This window comes from Micropterus dolomieu, linkage group LG02 (assembly GCF_021292245.1).
Source record: "Micropterus dolomieu isolate WLL.071019.BEF.003 ecotype Adirondacks linkage group LG02, ASM2129224v1, whole genome shotgun sequence".
NCBI classification, from domain to species: domain Eukaryota; kingdom Metazoa; phylum Chordata; class Actinopteri; order Centrarchiformes; family Centrarchidae; genus Micropterus; species Micropterus dolomieu.
In genome coordinates, this window is record NC_060151.1 from 21,018,692 (window position 1) to 21,035,775 (window position 17,084).

General features: G+C 39.8%; 2 protein-coding genes across 3 annotated transcripts in view; one reads left to right on the plus strand and one right to left on the minus strand.

Moving 5' to 3' along the window:
- Nucleotides 1-312: 312 nt before the first annotated feature.
- Nucleotides 313-6,877, minus strand: rdh8a (retinol dehydrogenase 8a). The gene is made up of 6 exons (XM_046036705.1): nt 6,605-6,877; nt 4,146-4,307; nt 2,845-3,024; nt 1,718-1,811; nt 1,430-1,613; nt 313-1,248 (listed from the first exon to the last, which is right to left on the minus strand). The coding sequence occupies exons 1-6, from the start codon at nt 6,708-6,710 to the stop codon at nt 1,021-1,023; spliced, it is 954 nt and encodes a 317-aa protein (XP_045892661.1). The 5' UTR covers nt 6,711-6,877; the 3' UTR covers nt 313-1,020.
- Nucleotides 6,878-15,792: 8,915 nt separating this feature from the next.
- The window catches only part of col5a3a (collagen, type V, alpha 3a), a 48,996-nt gene continuing 47,704 nt past the window's right edge, over nt 15,793-17,084 (plus strand). For both annotated transcript variants that reach the window (XM_046037355.1, XM_046037362.1), the window contains exon 1: nt 15,793-15,996. In XM_046037355.1, coding sequence (XP_045893311.1) covers nt 15,912-15,996 — 85 coding nt within the window. In that variant the 5' untranslated portion in view covers nt 15,793-15,911. The remainder of the gene's footprint in view (nt 15,997-17,084) is intronic.

The window sequence follows — 17,084 nt, forward strand, 5'->3', positions numbered from 1 at the left end:
GCATGTAGTGTTATAAATCCAATGAATGAAACAAATCTACCACATTCCTTTACACTATGGCTCCAACTCCGCTTGCTTCAGATACTGTGAAATCTACAGGTTTGCTGCCATTGAAAAAAAAACTGTGAAATACTGCCCCCTCTTGGTACCCAAGGAATCTTGCACACAGAAAAGCCTTGCACAGCATTTAGTATCAATAAGCATTACCAGTCAAAATGGTCTCATTTTGTTAGTGATAACTTAAAACAAACAAAATATATACCTTTGAGGGTAAATCAGAAATATTTTTATTTCTAAATCAAGATGCTAGATTTAAAATATCTGACCCACCCCATCACAAACCCTTAAAAACCAAAAACATTCAGTTCATCAGAAGATTAAAAATATGATTTAACAGCAGTTATGACCATGAGAACACTATGTTAAGGCAAACACAAAAAAAGCAGATATATTCTTTCTGTCTCTGGCATACATGTTATAACTCTGGTGAGCCTGACTCTATAGTTATCTAGGCTACACGTTACAGCATTATTATTTCTCTAGAATTTTATTGCTTCTCACTGTAACTGAGTTCATTTTTTGTGCTTTATCTGCGCATGGGGCTCGTATCTCAAGTCCTGTCTGTGTGTTCTCTTTAAAATGATATAGACTTCTAACCACTTAAACTATATCTGTTCAGCTCCACCCACCTAGACATGATGAAGGCATGGCCTTTGCTTTAATAATATGTACAATAATCAAATGTGTGTGTTGCTTGTATTTCTGTGTGTTTTTGTGTATGTATGCTTCTGTGTGTGTATTCCTTAATACATGAGGTCATCCTGCATACAACATCTTGTGCAAATGTGCATGTTGTCTGGCAAAGCTTATCATGGTAGTGTCTTTGAACTAAAAGACACCTCCTGGCTCCAGGCTTACTGGCTCTGCTCTACTTGCTTAGTCCAAAACCTCAAGAAAAGGCGGTTGAAACTGGGTGGATCAACAAACTGGGAGGGTAAGGGGCAAGACTGGACACTCTCTTCAGTTAGGGGAAATGGTGCGTCGACGCAAGCAGCTGCATGTCAGGCACTTGAGGATGCTCATGGTGATGTGCATGAGAGGGCCGAAATTGAAGAGCAGGTTGTAGAAGGTGTTGACAGACAGGCCCCCAGTTTCATCTGCATACTTTAAGGCCACAATGGGTGTGTAGAGGCTGTTCGTCAGATTCCTGAAGCGAGGGCTGCTTGACTCAATAACCTTTTTAATACACTGGAGAGATGAGAAGCAAAAAAAACATTTTGACTGATTTCATGTAGGCTGGTTGAGCATTTATAACAGTTAGTGATCAGAGAAACACAACAATGACTCTTGAATCCTGAGAAACACAACAATGACTTTTGAATCCTGAGATAGACTCAGTGTAATGTGAGTGAGAAACCTGCTCCCTTACTTTGGCAATGTCTTCTGGCATCTGGCCCATGGCTTCAAATATATCTATGGATGATGGCAGGTAAACGTCTTTAAAATAACGAACTGTGTCTGCATCTACTCCTGGATACTCCATCTTGGCCACATCCTCCATCATCTTTGTCTCAAACTCAGTGTGCACCGGGCCAGGCTCAATCATGGACAACCTGTGTGGGTAGTCAGATGCAGAAAGGCCCACGAGGGAGCATGTAGGTACAGTACAAATGAAAGACAGATGTGACGGAAGAACAGAGGAAAGAGGGTAATCTACCGGATATTGAACTTCATCAGTTGTACTGCCATACTCTCACAGAAACCTTCCATCGCAAATTTGGAGGCAGTGTAAACATCATTGAACACTACTCCTAAACAAACAAAAGAGGGACAAAAAGACGGCATCACTGCATTGTATTATCTAATTTCAGAGTACTCAGTTAACAGCAGACATGACTCACACATCATTTACACATACACATTTTATGTTATCCTGAAATAAATTCAATTCAATTCAACATAAAGGAATAAGCTATTTGAATCAACCAAGTAACAGATATCACATACAAGTACAAGTGCCAGACAGAATGTGTAAGTCAGTTTAGCTTCCCTGCTTGTGATTGACAATTTATCAGATACTCTTTAAGTTGTTCTGGTAAACCCCACATCTGGCACTTCAAAGACATTAAAACAAACAAAACTTCTTTGCAACTGCTTGCTATTTGGCTCAGGTCAACAGATTGCTGTTGCTGGCAATGTATGGCATAGGCCGACAACTAATAAATATAATAAAGTTAAGTTTTTAAATACAGAAATATTTCCAGTCAAGCATTCTCATTTTAGCAGATTAAATCAAGCTAATAAAAAAAGAGCTACAATATTTTCTTTCAGCATTTAAACAAATGCTTCTGGTATGTATTAATCTGAAGTTTGTTAAGCGACACTGCAAATGTTTTGCATGGTACTATAAACGCTGATTTCTGTCTTCACTAATTTAATAGATGCTAAAGCATGGAACAAACTGAATGATTTACAGCTCAAAATGAGTGAAGACTTCAGACTCTGCACTGGTCTGTCCAAAACATTTGTAGGTCGCCTCCGATGATCAGCGTATGTTTTCTTGTAGCTTGCAGAAATTAATAATCCACTTCTCTTGCTTTTCAAATGACTCTTACCCTACTGTAACTAAAGATGTCAGATTTATATCAAATGTATTTTTATAACTGCAAATGTGATGATATAGTTTACTAAACTGGTTTAAAATATGACTACAGTACTCCTGTCTACAAGTCATTCTTATTACAATCAGTTATATCTTATATCTTTTCCTGTGTTCCTGGATCCAATTTAAGTGGATTTTGTTTTTTATTTTATTTTGGATTGTTGAAATCACACAAATCATACCCTGAAGACCCATGACACTGCTCATGACAACAATGTGTCCTGAACGCCTCTTCTTCATGTCTGGCATCACTTCTTTGATCATGCGAACGACACCAAAGAAGTTGGTCTCAAATACTCTTTTCATTTCCTCGATGCTGATGCTTTCCACAGGTCCCAGCAAGCCCACACCTGCATTGTTGACTGACAGGAAACACACAGACACAGGTATGTTGTATTGCCAACACTGCAATAATCAAACCTTTGAAATGTTTAAGATACTGTTGACTTAATATAAAGTGATATCAGTATAGTTTACACTGTTCACTTGGCCTTTCTCCAAGAATAGATCCTTAATTAATAGACTACAGATGGTATTACTTGATAATGCCACCAGATGTCAGTGTGCAACAACAACAGAGAAGTGTGACGTAACACAAGTCCAGGTTGAAGGGCATCTGGTTATTGAGAAATTAGGTGAAGGGGGATGTAATGCTGGATATTGAGTAAGATGGAGGCAGGTTTATAAATATAACCTTTATCCAGACTAAAGGTTTAAACACAAGAACTGAGAAGAGTAACCTATTCATGAGTTATTACTCTAGAAATATGCAATGCCCTCTCCTGTAACACAAGATGACCATAAAATGACTTAAGTTTTTTTGAGTGATGTATTGCTCAATACCAAGAACCCAATGAATTGTTGGTGATGTGCTAGGTGATTTCTAGGTTTCAAAATACATCTTTGGCTTTGTTTTAGCTTAAAGGGCCCCCTCTGAGAAAAGGAACAAGCAAAAGAAGGTGTCACTGTCAGCGAGAGCTGCAGACATAGTTTCAGCTATGTTTCACACACTCAGAAGATCAGTATGGTGGTCCTTTCTGTTTTGGAGAAGAATCTTCCCACTGGAATTTCAAGACTCTCCCAATCTCCTCCCCCCACCTACAACTGCAAAACCATGGGGCACACTGCTACATGAGAGTGACCACCATTGCAAAACATCTCAGTTAAAAATCAAAAATATTGTCTAAACTTGTAATATTATTATAGTTAAGTTTTTTATTGTCACTCTTTTTCTTCTAGAGGCTTCTATAGCAGGTAGTTTGGGGATTAGTATTCTATGCATTTGGTTATCATTCTTACACACAGATTTGAAATGAAATAAGGCCATAGAGTACATAATTACACACTAAAACATCTGTTCTAAAGAATATAATAAAAGAAACAAAACAAAATACAGTCATATCCCACACAGGGGATAGATCAAAAAACCATGTCATTCAAAGCTGGGGAAGTGGTCAAATTGGAGTTAGTGTCTCCCACTCACTCAGGATATCAATATGGCGGTCCTTAACATTGTTGACGCACTGCTTGACGGACTCGTCACTGCACACATCTAGCGGAAGCAACATCAAGGTATTGCCATATGCCTCTCCTGCTGCCTCCACTAGCTTGTCCTTTTTCTTCAGGTCCCGCATGGTAGCAATGACTGATACGGTGAGACAGAGAAGTGGAAAATATTATTTTACTTGCATGATGTGGCTTCAAACTTTTCAAAGAGTCTCAAAAATACCAGAAAATGGTTCTTACAGACTCTTACAGTGACACAACTTCACACACGATGTACTTTCACTATTCATCATTTGATAGGGAATCATTAAGAAAATCATGAATAATATTTTTTTCTCTCGCAGGACTGCGAAAAGGACTGTGTGTGTGTGTGTTACAGAGGTTTAACACAAACACACACACACACAGTCCTTTTCGCAGTCCTGCGAGAGAAAAAAATATTATTCATGATTTTCTTAATGATTCCCTATCAAATTCACAGTTGTGACAGAGTCAGATGTGCGGATCAGAGTTCCTAGCAATGACCACGCCTGTCAGTTTACAGAACACAGAATTGATTTCCTTTGAACTTTACACACTGGGCAACATTAACCTACATAAAGCACATGAATCTATCACGGCCAGTGACAGCAGCTATCAGCACCGTGTTGACTTGGCTTTCACGGCGTCTTCCATATTATGTGTTTGTGCTAACACTTTGCTGACAGACATTATCTGGCAGAGAAAAGAGAGACAGTGCTGTTGCACAATCAATCGGAGTAAAAAACCTCTTATTCACACATTCATCTGAACCTACCTGTTGTCCTTGACAGATAAAGGCAAACCCTCACCTGATTCTTGTCTGAACAGAGACAGGGTTGGATAAGATTAAAGTGATTGCTATGCTGTAAATGTTTTGCACTGCCATGCAGTGTTACAGATGTAACATTTAACATATCATGATGTATAGTAATGAAACTAGGCCCATTTTCTTTGAGAATTTTGCAGTCACACAACAAATTTGTGTCTTTGCAGGTAGTCAAATACACACTATACATTAATGATGTCCCATGAAGTCTAATTAAACTTAATCTTATGATTTGAAAACTGTGTGTCCATGAAAGAGATGTGCGTATTGGTAGAGAAATGAACAAGAGAACCATTGTTCCTCTGGCTCCAGCAGGAATTACTCTTGGGCTGCTTAAACATTCTTGAATGAACCACATTGCATTGCACACACAGAGGTCGTTTTGGGGTTTCTCTGAGTTTGGTGCATGTTACTGCAACTAATTATTGCTTTATGCACAATGCAATACTTAATCTCTGTTGGATTTCCTAAAGACCCTGGGAAAAGAGCATATCGGCTCGATTTCTCAGAGGTGGCCTTATTGAAAGCAGGTCACATTTGGGGAAACAATCTGCTCACTATTGTTTTGCTAATCCATTTCACTGTAATACATTACATAAGATTCTGGTGGAGAAAACATTAACTAACAACCCCTGCATAGTGGTTCATGAAGTGGCAAACGGACAGCAGTAATGACTTAACTTTGCTAAATTAGTTTAATAAGAGAATGTATAAGATGACTACTGAAATCATGGGCTTCACTGTGAACTCACTCACTCTAGGCCTACAGCCAATTATCTAGCCTAATTCTGCATGAAGTCAGATGTTACAACAAGGGGGGTCTTGAAGGCAAACTCTTCCCAACAGGGGTGGGGGTGGGACGGTGGCCTAATGTAATTCTGTCTGAGGCTCCATGACATGTAAAGGTTTTGGATCTCCAATTCCTACAGTGACATTAATCATGGCTGGGATGCAGGAGAGGAAATGCAGAGACCAACAATGTCAAAGTGGGACACTCTACTCCACTGTGCACCAATGAAGACTTCAAACAAGGCCCTTGCTTTGGAGTGAACCCTCGCTTGTACAGGTCTCAAACTTTGTCCCCCTTTCAGCACTCGCTCCAGTGAGGGGACTATAGGCACATTAGACACGGCACTAAAACGGAGCAGGCGGTCTACAATTCACTGCGATAAAAGGGGGCTTTGTGCAGGAGAAGTCACTTGAAAGAGAACTGACAAGACTCCTTTTATGATTCCGCCTGGCAAGCGGCATCCTCGCAGAGCCCTACCCCTGGAAACTGCGCTTTCATATGATAATAGTTGAACCAAAGGGGCGACTGGATCCCAGTCTTTACAAAAGGATATGGACCCGCTATCATTAGGGTGAGCTATTTCAGTGGACACTACACTAAATCGCTTATTTGCGTTAAGACGGAGTGTTGCGCATGAAACTCAACCGAACTTTGTGCGTAAAGGAAGGTTGGAGCAATAGCAGAGCTCTGCAGGGGAAAGTAAACACGGAATAGGTTTTCAAGCGAACCACACTATTATGGTCTGCTACTATTAGGTCCGATCAAAGAAACAATACAATATAGAAGAAAGCGCATTTACCATGGTAACGCTTCTTTTCATCTTTGGCCAGCGTGACGGCGATTCGCAAGCCGATGCCGGAGGAGCAGCCGGTGATCAACACAACTTTCTGCCCACTGTTCGCCATGATTTGTCCGGGTAGGCGCTGCGTTTTTCAGCGGTCCTCTGCGGTGGTCGCTGCCGAGGGAGCTACCGATCACCGGACTTTAAAGCTCCAAAGCCGATCATGCAGCCACAGCAGCCATGTGAGCGTCTAATTCAGTCACATGTTCAATAAAATCAGTAACCAAAAAAAAAAAAAAAAAAAAAAAAGACGTGGCATTGCAGACACCGCTTGCAGACAAGGTTTTAAACTTGATAGGTGCCGCCTGCCCTAAAAACGAAGTTAATTCCTTAAAAATGTGTGGCCGTGCATGCGCACACGTGCGTGTTGTAGAGGGGGCCGTGCTTATTTGATTTCTGAGCTGACCCCAAAAACAAATAACTGTAATATTCATACTGTATTTACATAATGTTTTGTTCATACCTAATGATATTTCTGGTTCACTACTATATTACAGTTAGTATTTTTAAGACGTGTAGTTTTACCATTAGCCTATATATGTTATGGTAGTACCTAACCTTTTCTTTTTACTATTATTTAATACTTGATAAATACCTTTAATTAGATTAAATTTAATTAAATTTGAATAAGTAAATAATTGCAACACCATATTTTTAATTATCTATCAAGTATTTGGGCTAAACATAGTCCGTTATTATTATTATAATTATTATTATTGTAGCTGTTATTGTTGTTGTTGTTGTTGTTGTTGTCTTTGCTGTTGCCCAGATTATATCTTAACCTAAATCAAGCGCTCAGTGTTGTTTCTCTAGTTGATTTTTTTATAAATCCTATGCTTATATTAATTTGGAAATGTAGTGTTTATGGTAGCTTAGGTAATGCGCTGCATTGGGCTGCCATCTGGTGGCAAGGAAATGTTCAGCACACATAAGAAGCACTCAGGCTCCTTAAATACATGCCACCTCATCAAATAAATAATGCTAATCCAATTATTAACTAAATATAAAAAGATTGGCCTCAGTTGTTATCAGCTATGTTTCGTTTGTCGGTGATGCCATTAGGAAGGGTTTGTTATGGTGATTAGTGGACCCTATTCTTGGCTGATGCTGTAAGGGGTCAAAGTGCCTCTGATAAGTTCTCACAGCAGATTTGCTTCTTTTTCCCTGATAAAAGGTCATAGTGTAAGAGTCTGCCATGTTTTGGCATATTGCTAAATGAAATGCAACCACATGCAAACTGTAAACAGATATGGTAGAGGACTATAAATGTATGGTTTACTCTTCTGCCGATTCTCATAACCCCCAAGCAGGGATGATGGTCCAAAGAGCAATCTGGATAGATTAGTGGGTAAGCGATTTGTTGAAAGTAATCAGTGATTTATGTCCCTATCTTATAACTCACTTAAACTGGTTTTGCATCTCAAATGCCATGTCATTTTATTTAATGTCAGTTCTCTTGCTTTTTGATAAAGCATTTTAATTCTCTAAAATATTGATGTTTTTAATGCATTTATTAAACCAAGGAATAATTACACATATGTTTCTGTTCATTAAGAACTGAATTTAACTGGGATTATTACTCATTTGGACAGAGTTCAGGAAGATAAGGCAGTCCTCCGGTATGACATTTTACAATAATTAGTTAATATAGTAATTAGTCTGATACATAGCTATAAAGTACACATGATGCACAAGTTTGAGTTTATTCTTCATTGATTTTTTTCTCCCCAGCTTTTGAAAGCTGATTATTTATCCAGTGATGCAGCTAAATTCATGATAATTTTTTTAACACAAAACATTTTTGTTTTAATCCTCCCTGGTTAACCTATTTAACCACAATCCCATTTTAACATGTTCTGAAGCATCAGTGTCACTATAAGGACAATACAAAGAGAATATGGAAAGCAGATACACTCACCTGAACACACAGAGACCAGCAGAGGGACCAGTGAGAGAGGACAGGGACAGGTTCCTAATTTTACTGGCCTGTTTGTCTCCTCTTATCGACAGGGCTCCACCACCCAGAGCATTCATATAGCGCCTTTTGTACAAAATTGACATAGAAGGTGCTTAACAATAGTATGAAATACAGAAATACAAAGAAAATCTAAAAATACAGTCAAAATAAAAATATAATAGGTAATTATAATATAGTACTTAAGAAAAGAACAGAGAGACCAGTGTAGCACAGGAGGAAGGGTAGCTTAAAATAAAATAGATAAAGGGAAAGCTAAGATAAAATGGTATGTGCTACTAGGATTTTAAAGATGTTAACAGATTGTGATGCCTTCAGCTTCTTTGGCAGGCTGTTACAGAGAGCGAAGACCATAGACACTAAATGCTGCCTCCCTGAAGTCATGACATAAGATTCTCCCAAAGGGAGACAACATATTTTCACAATGAGTGGAGTCCTGGCACGATCCATTAAGGGTCAGCGAGCAGCTAGCATGCTGATGGAGTAAAGTATAGCTTTACTGCGAAAAAGCAACGTCGAGCATGTGACGCATAACTCAACATCTGAGAGAACATAATGAAAACTCATAGACTTCCAAGCATCACTGCTTGTGATAAACGGTCTATTATGCTGACAAAAGAGAGCAGACTGTCAGCTTACACAGAGTTCAGGCCCAATTTCCTCTTGGTGTCTCACAAAGCTGATGTCTGCTTGTTTAGAACTTCCCCAAGCTATGAACCATTTCTCTCACAGGAAAGCAGACGTTTACAGTGAGATAATAGAAGTATAATTTGCATTGTCAGATAAAACAGCTTTGAGCTGACAGTGTAAAAAACAACATGCTACATTTCAGATTTAAGGCATTTGGCTGACAATCTTAGAGAAACCAACAATTTAGTGTAAAGGCACAATAGACCAAAAGCATGGGATAGCTATATATGAGTGCCTTTGAGTCTGTACACTATTAATGTGAGTGCAAAAATCCACTAATGCATGTAACCTTTTGCATTTTTATGGCAGATCAGCAGGTGGTGGTATGAGCAAATGTCATGGCCAGGGACAGACAGAGAATAAAAAAATTACCATGAACCTTTGACCCAGACGAGCCCACCAACACTGACCCGACAATCGAAAAATAACTATCCACCAGTGGACATGGTGCTTAAAGGTCTGGAGCAAGCCAGTGGAGTAAGGTCAGGGTGTTATTGGCATGCTTTCCCTTATGCCTCCGGAGAAAGTGGACAGGTGTGGATGGAGATGAGGTGGGGTGCTGGGCAGCCAGTGATGTCTACCAGCCTCCAAGCTATTGCTGTGGAATTTCAGAAGATTGAGGCACTAAGACAGAGAAAAAGGAAAGAGACAAAGAAGACGGGATAATACAAGCCCATGCATGCTTTTCCATGCCACGTGCTTTCTCTGCTTTTAATGTCTTGTTGTAAACCCTCCTCCCTTTTTCACGACACACTTCTCTGCTGCTCCTGTGTACCTGCCTTATGTAACCCTCCTTGCAGCAATCGGTTGTTCAACATCCTTCCTCAGAGCTTTCATCTGTTCCCGCTGACACCCCTGACCATACACCAGCTGTGCCCTGGCCCAAAATCATCTGTAACTTCTTTATCAAAGTCCAAGTCATGGAAAATGACACCACCATCCACTCTAAACCTAATTTCATAGCTTATTAGTCAATTTCCTGTGTACTGACTATAGAGATACATGAGCAGGTTCTCCTGGAACTTTCACTGCTTTTCCAGCTGACAATGTCTGTTTTTACTCATCATAGTTAAAGATGGATTGTGTGATTAGGTAGAGATGCTGTTCTAAACTGTAAAATGCACATCCAACTATTTGTCATAACAAACAAGTGTTTATAATTACACTTAAATATTATCATGTTGTCTTTTTTTCACAATTATTTTTACAAATAACTTCTGCAATATCATTCCTCATCTTACAGCAAGTGCATCAGACTGAGTATCCCTAATTGTTTGGCCCTCCTGATGGTGGCATCTCCATTCAGTAGCATTGGACAAGTGACAGACTTTGGCTGATGCTACTAGAAGGATAGGGGATTCTGGCTGTGTGAATGGGCCTAAAGGACTGGAATGTTTGCCACAGGTCAGGAGTGGCGCTTTCTGCTCTTTTGTGTGCGGTCTGCAGAGGAGGTGTGGAATGCAAACTTCATGAGAATAAAAGGGACGAAGGGAAAAGAGTAGCTGGGGGTCCGTGGGCAGGAGGGAGACTTAAAAACAGAGAAAGAATGGGTGCAAAGATTTTGAAAGGAGTGAGCTGGGAACGTGTTTTGGGGGTTCTGAGGCAAATAGAGAACACTGTTAATTGAGAGAAAGTGCTAAAGGAATAGCCCACAAGCTGCACCAATTGAGGAGAGCAAAAACTGTTGCTGCAGCTGTGGACCACACACAATGAACTCTCCACAGAGAGTGCTTGAGAGCAGTGACATACTGAAGATCATAATGTGGCATTTCTGAGCACCACTTAATGACATTCTTAGAAACATTTATAGAGTTTCCGCTCATCATTACACGTTACTCGTACATTCTCAGACACATGCCTATTGAAAAGCATGAGTCAAGCAGTGAAATTTAGCTTGGACAGAAAATTTTCTTTTTGTCATATGTACTAAATTTAAGTGTGAAGGCAATGATTTTTGTGGCACAAACCCTCTTCATGCAAACAAGCTGAAACATCAAGAACATTGCCACTTATAGGTTGTTCAAAGGTATTCTGAGTAGTAAAAAACAGAAAGCAAGGAGGAACAACAGCATGGGGCCAGTTACATCTGATCTTAGACAAATAAAGTATACAGATGGATTCCCAGGGGGGCTGTCCACTTAGCCATTATGGCACCATGTTGCAGAAATAATTTGCTTATTCTAAACGTTCTCATGCATTCCCAATATCTGCACCTATAATAAAATAAAAATTAGTTTGGAAATAAAAATACTTTGATTCATTAGGCTCCTGAGTTTCCTAGCATTTTCTTTTTTTCAAGAAAAGTGGAATTCAAATGCCTTGCACACAGACGGGAAGTCCAAAGAAATGCTGGATTGAATCATATTTGGTGTAAAGAAATACCAGTTTTCAACATAAGTGCCTTGCTATTTAGAGATCAAAACCCAGTCATTGTGTTTTGTTCTGTAAACTAACAGAGAGGAGGAGGGTAGACAGCAGGGTGAGCTGGCGTGTGGTCACCGGTTGAGTTTATTTAGTCTATTTGTACAGTTCGTTTAACAGACATGGTCCTTAGACGTTAATTAGCTTGGTCTCCGGTCATCTCTAAATATTATAATTATCACCAGACTGGCAGTTCTCCTTACTGGCCCAGTGCAAAAGGAAAAATTTACACATGCTTTCTCGTGGTCACATCCCTGGTTTGGCAACCTAATTACAGCAGGGTTTAGCAACTGACTGTGTGGAGTAATGTGTCTGATAATGCAGCTCTGAATCAAATCCCTCCTCAGCTTGGCTTCTGATGGTAATTTAGCTCCTTTCAACAAGGCCATAACATAATTGGCTAAGGTAAGTGCAATGGTGATGAAATACCAAGCAGTCAGTTTTATACTGTCTGATGTGCTCACTGATGTGCTCCCTTGTACTGTAGGCCGGAAAACCCGGAGTACCCATTACAGGGTGGATTTGTGTCACCGGATGTGGCTTTGTGAAAGCTCTTATGTAAGAACAAATGCTGTCTGGTATATGGAGATACTATCATGAGCAGTCAGTGGGTGGCACAATCACATTTCTCTTGAGGTGTTTTCACAGATCAGGGGTTTTACCAGCTTCAGAAAAAGAAAATTCTTGTTTCAAAGTCACTGACAAAACCCACATTTCACATCATGCTGCAGAACCAACCTTCACATTTGACATGCATTGCAGACAGATGTTGGCTATTTCTTAGAATCTCTTTGTGCATAAAAAAATCTGTAGTTGTTATCTGAGGCTCTGAAATGAAGTGACAATGGATTAACTGTCAGGCTCCACCACTCAGACATACAAACCACAGACTTAAATACACAATCATCATTCACACTGATCTTTAAATCCTCATTATATCACAATGACAGAAAGTAATACAATGTTCATCACATAATATACAACTAAATGACACCACAAGCCCATCAGCAATCAGTGTAAGATCTGAAATGATTAGTAAGGTGGTTATTTCATAATGACTGCATAGGAAAAAAAGGTAATTGCCTTTTAAACATACATAAATAAATTTCTGGCAAGCTGAAAGAGTCAGTCTCCTCATCCTTCTGAAACTTCACATGCATATTTTTCCTGACAGTCGGCCTGTTGTCCTGTTCTGGCATGTTCTTCAATGCAAGGAGCAGACTGGAGGCAGACTCAATTGAAAACCCATTTTAGGGTCTCTAATCCTAAGCGCTGATCAGCTCCTCTTGAGGATTAATAAGGTTCCACTACGCCTCACAAGGCTTAAAATGTGGTGATGACAGATTACTTCACGTCACCTTCCACCCTCTAAGTGATCAGATGATAAGAAAAGTCCAAGATATTTTATCAGCACAGAATGACCTGCAGAGGGAGAGAGAGAGATCCTTCCAATCTGTAACACCATATTACAGTCAGGGATAAACTTCAAATTACAAAACTGTAAGAATGATCTATCTTTCTGAGGAATTAGAGAACAAATAAATAAAAACAAGAAGAAACTGAAGCTCAAACAGGGGTAAATTCAAAGTCTGTGATAGATTCATTTTCTGCCAAACTTCATCTACGCTCATCCATAAATACATGTCAAACACATATGGGGTATAATTTAGTATCTTGGTGTTACCACATGATTTGTAGGCATTAGCAGTGTGTAGTGTGGCTCTATTGGTTTATGCTGATTGATTATCAGGATAAAGAGACTGCCAGCATGATCTGACTTCATTCTCCATGCTGAGAACTTTTTTTACATGTATGTGTGTACATCAACTTGAAAAAGGATAATCTGTTTGCCTTACATGAGTCATTAGCAGTCTGATTTATGAAATCCTCTTGGGTAATGAAAATTGACAAGCTACTGGCAAGAGACAAATGGATTGACTTTGATTTTAATTGAATTGAAAATTGAATTTTCCTGCGCATAAGGCCATGTCGTGTGTAATAATATAAATCTATGTGTTGGGTCTCAGGCTCAATCAATGCATGTTTGATGCCAATCCTGTGGAAAACCACAGTATGGATGTAGTTAATGTTATTAGTAAGAACTCACCGTACCTTTGAAGCCAAGGTTTTTCTTTGTTTTATTGTTTGTTGTGTGTTTTAAAGAACAATTATCTGTAAGTAACACAGGTCCCGTAGTTGGACAAAGGTACATAGCTCATGCTGTGGAAATATTTCTCACCCAGAGCTCAGACTACCCACTGGACTCTTAGTAACTATCTGCTAAAAGCTGCTAGGAATGTGGCCCTGACTCGGGCTGGCTAAGCTGGTACTGAGAAGGGAGGAGGTGGGAGGTCAGGGGCTCTGTTGTGTACCAACCAGATCAACCTCAATCTGTCCAGTTATCTGGGTGTTTCTGTCCAACCTCCATCTATCTCTCACCCTCATCGCTTTCTATGTTTTTTCTTATCAATGTCCCACAACTTGCTCAATAAATCTAACTTTTCTCTTTCATTTTCCTAGAAGGTCCTTTTTGAAGAATTTTAAGATTATTTGTAATGTCCATGAAGAAGCATCAGCATATTTTAGATTGACATTCTTAACTGTCTGTAGGTCATTGGTATTTAACGCAGATTAATTTGTTGTTCAGAGTTAAGTTTTCCAATAAATAATAAGGGACAGCATCTTTTGATAAAAGAAAGATTTGTGGCTTTTAAAATGGGTGTGTTTCTCACTCTTTTTGCAGTTTAACACACATTGTATTTTGGTTTATTTTTCTCTGAACATTGTTGGGTGTCATTTATTTTACAAATGCCTGTTGTAGCTTGGACTTTATCTTTGGAAACATTATCTTTGGTAATTTTCCAATTAGACAAGGTCTTCACAAGTTTTATCTTAGAACATGTCTCAACTGAATACCACAATCTTCCTAGAATTAATTAGTCTTCTGGCAGGACTACATTCAGCCTCCACAGGTAACTGACGCTGTACAGGCTTAAGTTTTGGCAGATGAGTGGGACAGATGTCCCCAGCAGTATTAAAAATTAAATTACTTTTCACAACCAATTATTTCTGCTCCTTCCTGTAAGCAGTGTCCCTATAAAAACAGTATTAACTTATTGTTGTGTAATGCAAACTCAGTTCATATTGTTATACCTGTAAAAAGATGTTTCTATTGTCTGGTGGATTTTGGCTACATTATGAGGCGGGATGACCACTCAAATTAAAGTTAGAGGGTTGGCTATAATACATTGTTATAAATAATAGTTTTGAGCCATGTGTGCCTGCCCCTGAGCTAGCAGTCCATGACCTCTAACCTGAAGCGATTCATCCTCCAGCCTCACAGTGGTCAAGCTCCAGCCTGAACAAGCATTACAGAAACTGCAGCAATGCTTGGCTGAGATTAGCCTGATTGTGGAGATAACCTGCCCGGGTCTTCAAAAGCTTTTCTCAACTCTACGAACTGGTCAGGGGTGCTGTAGTGGTGAGGCGTATTTAGTGCTGTGAGAAGTTCAAAGCTTGGATACATCCTTCAGCTTCAGTTAAACCTCTGATCTTCACTGTTTTATAAAAGTTAACAGTGAATCTGTTCTGGCCAATAACAAGAACTACAGATGGAAGCATCACCATCATCATCATCATAATCATCATCATTAATATTAGAAGACATTGTAATCAGTCACTGACACATCTTGTTTAAATTCGGTGTAATCTTATATCCTACATTCAGGTGCCTCTCTGTGGATAATACATTGTTATTGTCCGCAAAAAAATCGGGAAATTGACAGGTTACCAGGTATTAGTGTTGGGTTTTTCGTCACTTCTGTGGGTAATGAGACGTAACAAATTATCCCGAGTAATAAACATGATTTATGATGGGAGTCTTCTGCAGGCGCACCGCTCTTAACAAGCGTCCCAGGACACCGTCCTATGGGAGGGAAGAGGCGGAGGAGGTGGAGAGCAGAGGGAGGGAGTCAGGGTGAGAGGGAGAAATTGAATGAGAGGGACAGAGCGAAACTGAGAGGAGCCACCACAACAAAACTTCTCCAACAATCAAGCAAGTGGAACTACAACCCGGCTTCTCTCCTTCTCTCCCCGCATGGCTGCTGAGTTCCTGCAAATATAACTTCTGCAGTTTAAAGTTCTGGTGGCGGAGGCAGAGGGGGGTCTCCGCTTGTAAAGATGGACAATTTAATAAGGACCAGGTCACGCAGGAGAACACCGCTACTTCTTTTTATCCTACTCCACATAACGACGACACAAACTGGTAAAGTTGAAGATCTTAAAAGTTAAATAGGCCTAGTAAAGACCACGTGCGTTTGATGCTAGAATGAGTAAAAAAAATGACGACAGAAGTGACCGTGCTTTCTGTAGCCTAAATGATGCCTACTGTCCTCTTGATCTATGACTTTTTCAGGAAACTTCAATCGTCCCCCTCGCAAAAAAAGCGTAATCTTTACTTTAAGGGTCAATTTGGATCCTGGTGTGTAAGGCTGATAGCTGTGCTTTGAATCTGTGTGAATGTTTGATGATGCTGCCACCCCACAGAGTCGCTTAGGGCTGGGATTAAAACTGTGAGCTGGCTCAAATGACTTTTAGACGTTGTCGGAACGTGTGCAAGAGATTTGCAATTATGTAGGCCTATAAGCCATTTTTTGTATATGCATATGTTAATTATCCGCGTCAAGGCACAGTGAGCCCATTTTAATTGATTCAGTGTTTCCTGCTCCTGTCTACGTTTTTCCTGAACATATTTCCAAGTTCTGCATTTGAACGTGTCCTTCCGGCTGCGTCAGGTGTGCTGGAAGACGCGCACCTCAGGAGATGTATGATGTCATGTTTGAGTTTGCTTGTGACCAGCGTCGGTTTACTGTGAAAAGGTTTAACGTCGGCTTGAGAAAGAGGAGAATGTCCGAACACTCACCGAACTGAGTAGATTAAAATTCCTGTCATGGATCTGTTTAATGTACCCTCTGCTCACATAGGTCTTAAGTGAAGGGGCTTATCACTAACACTCTTACTGCTTTAGTTATGATTATTCTAATACACATCAATATTTTACACTTTTTATTGCAGGCTACTTCCTCTGGTCATATTTTATATAGTTTTAACTTCTGTAAGTGATCCAATCCTACTATGTGTTGGAGGAGTGGATTGACTGGACAAATTTTTTAATTATCCATCTGCAAGAAGAATGCCTGGTCTTTGTTGTTGAGCTGTGCCTCTCTGTCTGTCTGTCTCAGTGTCCACATTTGCTGCACTTTCAGGCTTGTTCAGCAAGTGCTGCAGCCATTTTAAGACCTCCTGTTTCTCAACATCGCCAGCAACAACCAGCTTGTGTTTACATATTGTATG